This window comes from Eriocheir sinensis, chromosome 35, assembly GCF_024679095.1.
Source record: "Eriocheir sinensis breed Jianghai 21 chromosome 35, ASM2467909v1, whole genome shotgun sequence".
NCBI lineage: Eukaryota > Metazoa > Arthropoda > Malacostraca > Decapoda > Varunidae > Eriocheir > Eriocheir sinensis.
The window spans coordinates 13,246,295-13,253,023 of record NC_066543.1 but is presented as its reverse complement, the minus strand read 5'-3'; the positions used below and the strand labels follow the sequence as shown (position 1 = coordinate 13,253,023).

Genomic DNA, 6,729 nt, shown 5'->3' with positions numbered 1-6,729 from the left:
AATATTTTATGATATTTAATCTCATACATACACTTTATTTAAAGAATACAAGGTAGATGACTGTCAATGTACATTTAACAAGACCCAAGGTAAATCTTAAAAAAAAAAAAAAAAAAAAAAAAGTTCCTGATATAGAGGGTTACATAACGGAAAATTCTTCCATTACAAAAATGATATTGCAGGTAATAAGCATGAAGTCCTTGTAGTGTGTTATAATTAGTAGGTAACCTCACATGTGTATGTTTTCAAATGTCAGGTTTTCTAAGGATACGGCAGAGGCACTCTATCTGTTGCTTCACCTTCTCCATGCTCTGCAGTACCTGTACTGCTTTATTCAGCTCCTCGTCGCCATGCTGCCAAAGCTCTTGTGCCTCCTTCAACCGCTCCTCATCATCCCGTTTAATCGAAGCAGTTACCTCACTCAGCATTGTGTCAACCTGGGAGGAAAGCATCGGTTATCATTCGAACAGTTGAGTATTTGGGTGATAAGCTTTATGTTGGTGTTGTTTTCAGTTTAGTGTGAACATTTTTTTGAAAAGGAGAAAACATTCCTAGTATATTTTAGCTCATGAGGATGAAGAATTTGATGCTTTTTGTAATGACTGTCTGTTGCATATCTGTCAAGCGGTGACACGAACAAAGGTTCCACCTATGAGTTATATATATATATATATATATATATATATATATATATATATATATATATATATATATATATATATATATATATATATATATATATATATATATATATATACACCACACCTGCATACTGACCACTCAACCACTCCCACACAGAGAGAGAGAGAGAGAGAGAGAGAGAGAGAGAGAGAGAGAGAGAGAGAGAGAGAGAGAGAGCACACACACACAACAAAGAGAAGAGTGAAAGAGAAAAGAGATTGTGAAAAGTTGCACTGGGACTTAGAAAAGCTATATAAATGGAGTCAGAAGTGGGAAATGGAATTTAATTCAAAGCAATGTCATGTCTTGGAAAAGGGAAAAAAACAAATACAGGCCCTCATGGAACTGACTCATGCTGAAAAGAAAACATATAGATAATCAGGCATCTGGCTCATCTCATCTGTCATCCCTTGCTTGGTGGGTACCAACCCACAGGGAGAACACATGGCAGGTGAAACAAAATGTAATTGTTCTTCAATTTTCTATGGAGAAAGGGAGAATGAAATAACATGGAAACATGTAAATGGAAAACTTTTAGAATTTACAGCAACTGTTTGATCCCCTCACAAAAAAATGCAATACAAACTAAAAATGCAGATTAGTAATAAAACTGGTCCAAAGTTTGGCAGCCTTAATGTTTGAGGAAAGATGAATTGAAATGAATTTACAGTCATTAGTTTTGAAGAAGAGAAGGAGACTTAATAATGGTATATAAGCTGATGAATAATATGGAAGAGGTAGACAGAGGGGACCTGATTGTGCAGTCAGAAAGAGGACTAAGTAACACAACACAAGAAAAAACTAAAGAAAACGAGATGCATGAGTGATAATAAAATATACGGCTTTCCACTCAGAGGCATGGACGTTTGGAATGGATTAAACGAAGAAGGGTTTGTAGCAAAGTGCTCACAAATTCAGAAAAAGACTGGGCAAATGTGGATATGGAGTTATGGAACGGGAAATGAGTGGTTGTGAAGGAAAGAGAGGGCTCATTATGATGCGAACAATTATTAGTGTGCTCATAATTCTCTGCCTATGACATGATGATGTAAAATATATCTTTTCTAAGGAGGGAGGGGGGATAAATCTGTGATGTTCGTCATGCCCATTATGAAAGACATTGAGTAAGGTAAATGTGGCTGGCTTTGTCCATAGACTTTTACGCGTCACTGCCTAAATAACTCTGTCCGTAACACACTGTTTGTGTTGTAGACATTAGAAAGTGGTAGAAATTTGTCTGGTGAAACTTCTGCTGATAAGTCTGCTGGTGCTGAATGAGGAAGTAGATTTCACAATATTAAATGCTGAACTACATGTAAACATTTTCTGTAAACTCTGAATTTGTTGTGAAAACCCCTGAAACCTGTTGGAAATTTTGTGTAGCAAACTACGTATAATGTTGTTTTGTTACTAAATACGAATATCTAGAGAACCAGTGATGAGTTGATTATTGATCTGTCTGGAAAGCTGAATTTTCTTATATCCTTCTTTAATCTTTTTTCATACACATATATTTTTTGCTGTGCCTTCTAGAGTATGACTGTCCAGATAAAACACTGTAATTATTTTCAACCATTTCTTTTCCTCCAACACATTCATATAGCATGATCATACTGACTCTCTTATTCACTCTTCTAGTGTTTCACATAAATTTACATAAATATTCAGACCACACAGACTAGGTGATCTGTCCTTCAACTTAAGTAAAACTACACTGGATCAAATGGTCATCAGGACATTGAATTTCTTCCTTAGCAAATATTAAGATGAAGTGGCAGTTGAGCTTGTTATAAATGAGCCAATCGTGTTGCACTGGACCACTGAAGGAGTTTAGTCCATTCTTGTGCTACAATGTTGACAAAGAAAATCTTGGTACAGTGTGAATTTATTTGTTTAGGGGAGGCAGTGGCTGAGTGGTCAGTGTGGTGGCACAGTGCACTGGAAAACCCAGATTGAAGTTCCACCCGCCGCTACAAGCCAACAGTTTTCAGTCACTGCCAAATGGCCTAAAACTACCCACATGCTGTCCTGATAACCACCTATCAATCTGGACTCAAACAAAACTCTCTAAAGAGGATCAGGTGGAGGTCTTGGGGGCAGCATGTACCAAACAAGTTGGCACCACGATAAAATTGAACTTTGTGAAACTCTACTAGTCACCTCTTGCCAAGATGAGTGCTTTCCTCATAATATTGTCTTATTTACCCACAGTCTGATCACATATTGGACTTGTGGTTGCTAGCCAATATCCTCCTGAAAAGAGCTCTCTTTTGAGCTTGGAGGACCTATCTATGGGTAGCTACTACTGGGACCTAACACCAACAATCTCATTGCTCAAAGGAGGTCAGTTCTGATCCTATCAGCAAAAAGCATTTTGTGGCCTGAGAATAAGTTGAACCTTGGCCTGCCAGGCAAAGGTGGTATCCAGTAAGCTATGGACCAGACTGTGTGTGTGTGTCATATGACACACGTGGTATAATTGGGACATATTATTTATATTTCTATGTACATTTATATATGTATAACTACACTGTCCTATGGAAGCACGGATGGCAAACCTGCCCTCTGTCCCACAGTAATGGGCTTTTACCAACATAAGCTCAAGGATCACTGAGATAGAGATGATCACCAAGACCATGCACAGCTATAGTGTATGCCCCAAACATTACCTTTTTTATTACAGTCCCAGGATAGTCACCAGAGACTGGCTTCCTCCCTTGTGTTATTATCATTATAATACTAAATAATTACAATACAATGCACTTGATCAAGCCTTCAATGTTGTAACACAGTAAGTTAAACTTACCATCTGAGTGATGTTTTCAGCAAGGGTGGTGACGAGTCCACATGACTGTTCCTGCAGCTCACTAACTTGCATAACTATGTGCTCAGCCTCACTTGATACATTTTGGAGGTCTGTCATGCCTCCCCCATTTATCTATTAAAAATAATAAGTTAGCATATGAACAGATTAAATATACACTTTTTCAGACTTGGATTTTAAGAGATTTATTTTTTATAATAATACTGAGCTTCACTTAAAACCACAATGTTCCTACGAAGCTTACCATTACAGCGTCTTCCTGTGATGTGAAGGGTGGCTGGATGTCTTCGTTGCAGGCATGCAACAGCTGGAGTCTGAGGGCTGTGATGTCTGTGTGCACCATTGACGCTTGGTTGAGGCTCTCGTCCATATCCTTCAGGGTGGCATGCAAGTGCTCGTTTCTCATATCAAAATACTCTCCTACACTAGTCCGGAAGTTTTCTGAAACTTCTTTGATCTGTTAGAATGAAAACAGTGTTAGGCAGAAAATATCCATGTCATTCTTATATTGAAATACACACAAGAACAGGAACATATAGAGGAGGCACATATACGACAACAACCAGTGCAACATTATATGGCAATGAAGTACTAAGTAATAGTGAAAAAAATACACATCAATGATGATGTTTACAGGAACCTACCACAATTTCCATAATTGTATTTTGAAACTTTTGCATAAACTGCCATTTGTTTCTCTGCACATCCTGCAACATTACAAATGCATCCTTCAGTTGTTGCCTCAGCTCTTCCACCCTTTCCATTTTCCAACTGGAAAAGAAAATGTATTTAAATCTGAGAGTGATTCACTTAACTATTAATAAACTGTATTGGCTATACATACAGCACCACACTCTGCCATCCTGTATTGGTGGGCGTAATCAATTACTTCTATAGATTACATCAATTATATACAAGGCAAAATTTCTCAGTAATCGATTATAATTCCCAGTAAACGATTAGCAAACGATAACTAGATACTACTTATTAAAAGTTATGAGTTAGTGAGTTCCACTCTGATTTTTGTTCATTAAATTTTCAGCTATTTATACTTTCTTCATTTTTCCTGGATATTTTTTTTTAATATTTAATCATTTTTAATGTTTGGTTATGAGAGAGAGTAATTTAAAACAATAACATTATACTTTATACTCTACCAATATACCACTGTATAATTTTTTTAAGGTGAAAGTAATCAAGGAGAAATCGATTACTGACGACAAAAGTGATCAAGATACTCGGTTACAGAAAAAATTGAGTGTCGCCCACAACTACCATCAGGAGGAGTGACTAGAAGGCACTTGTCCTGGTGAACTTGGTTATTTTTTTTGTGTATTTCTGGATTCTGGACCACAAGGGACAATTTATAGTTTTACCCAACCAACGATTTTCTTACGAGGTTCATGTTTTTCTGGTGATAAATGTAGTGAATTGCATGATTTTGTACCTCATTTCCGTCGCAAGTGTCTACTTTTCGAGTTATGCCTATCCCCTGCCCTCAACGATCTTGAGGGGGGGGGGGCTTAGAGGGGTTTGGATCCTTGCACGGCACCGTGGGCAGCAGGAACCGTGCACAGTACAACAGACACGTGGGTCACAGGCACTGCACAAGGCGTTGGGAAAAGGGTCACAGATACAAAACACAGCAACGAGGTTTTCTTTCGCTTGTCGTTTCACTAAAGTTGCGCAGCACGAGAGGCAGAATACAGCACGCACGGATCAGGCAACAGAAGTCACATAACATGCACGCACATAGCCCCACAGTCACGTCAGCTGGAGGTGAACCCAGCTGGACCCCCAAGCACCGCTAACACACACACACACGTAACAGTGAATATAATCCATAATGGCGAATGTATGCGGGACCATCTCAAGAAGGCGCAACAACAGCTGTTTCGTATCCTGATAGTTCGCTCACATTTTGATATTTGCTGATTATTATTTCTAAAGGTATGGTTATCGAGACTTCTGGTGTTAAAAAGCAAGTGTTCTGTATACACGCGTGCTGCGGTAGACAACACCAACAAAACTAAAAAAAAAAAGTTGGTAAACAAAGCGTAATTAAAGCGTTGCCGTTGCCTTCTATAACACACAACACTATAGGCTACTCTCATAAACCTTTATGTTCTTGCATGAATCACATATAATTTTCTATCCTTTGTCTTGAAATTAATGAAGCTTTTGTGCCCTTTTTTCCCAGTATACTGTTAGGAACACCATACAGCTTTACACTCTCCCAAGACAAATTAACTTATATCTGAATAGTTCATGGCTGATATCATGTCGCCCTCCCCTATTCCAGCAACATTAGTACTACGCCACATTAAGTACTTGCCGTGCAATGCTAAGCTACTGAGGTGCTGAAAAATGTCAACTCTATGGGCAAGTGACAACGGAGAGCTATCAATGAAACAAAATATCTATCGTACGTAAACCTTGTGATTCTTGTATTACTGCAAGGATGGCATATATTCCTCCCTTCTCCTTTGGTGTGTACCTTTACAGCAATAAACCATCGATCAATCAATCACCAGCAGAGATAAATATGCCGTGTATCGTGTGGCGCGAACCTCCCGCCTCGAGCAGCTGTCATGTGACGGTATAAGGGAAGAAAGGCCGAGTTGCCGCCCCTCAGGAGAGATCCAACGCTCCTCACCGAGACAGCTTTGGGGCGATGATGAGAGATGACAAGTTATATTTAGCCTGCAGGAAATACTGGAATAATGTGATGATTACCGCACAACCAAAGTCAAGTGGCGTCCATTGACACGTACATTTAACAAGGCTTTCGTAGGATTTGCGGGCATTTCCATAGGTAGTTTTAAACCCTGGTGGTGGTAGTTTGACATACTTTCTGCACCATGAACGTAAAGAAAAATGCATGGGGACGCCTTTATAACCTCCATTTTGGCCTTGAGAAAAGACTGAAGTAGGAGATCGTCTAAAAGAGGTACACGCGCTTAATCCAACTTCCATGTCAACCATTTCCAAAGGCCAAAGGGGATATCAATCAGATTTCCATGAGTGTTTTTCACGTTCATGGCACAGAAGAAGGGTCAAATTACCACCAGGGTCATAAAAGTACCTCTGGAAATGCTAAAAACTGCCGAAAACCCTGTCGAATGTGGATACGTAATAAGCGGCGAATTAAGGGTTTGAGTGATGTACAGTATATAAGTATGCGCAAGAAAGTAACCGTAGTGAAGTATCCAAGGACCAAAGAG

At 39.0% G+C, this 6,729-nt stretch overlaps 1 protein-coding gene across 1 annotated transcript; it reads right to left on the bottom strand.

Annotated features, from left to right (window-relative positions):
* Window positions 1-6,722, bottom strand: LOC127007433 (uncharacterized). Its single transcript, XM_050878439.1, has 5 exons — window positions 6,702-6,722; window positions 4,150-4,276; window positions 3,750-3,962; window positions 3,488-3,619; window positions 1-437 (listed from the first exon to the last, which is right to left on the bottom strand). The coding sequence occupies exons 2-5, from the start codon at window positions 4,267-4,269 to the stop codon at window positions 246-248; spliced, it is 657 nt and encodes a 218-aa protein (XP_050734396.1). The 5' UTR covers window positions 4,270-4,276; window positions 6,702-6,722; the 3' UTR covers window positions 1-245.
* Window positions 6,723-6,729: the final 7 nt, after the last annotated feature.

Bases quoted from the DNA above. Each gene is read 5' to 3' on its own strand.
- LOC127007433 (XM_050878439.1), bottom strand. From the start codon at position 4,269: ATGGAAAGGGTGGAAGAGCTGAGGCAACAACTGAAGGATGCATTTGTA. The intron at 3,963-4,149 runs GTAGGTTCCTGT...TCATTCTAACAG, and splicing joins ATACAATTATGGAAATTGTG to ATCAAAGAAGTTTCAGAAAA. The intron at 3,620-3,749 runs GTAAGCTTCGTA...TATTTTTAATAG, and splicing joins CACAGGAAGACGCTGTAATG to ATAAATGGGGGAGGCATGAC.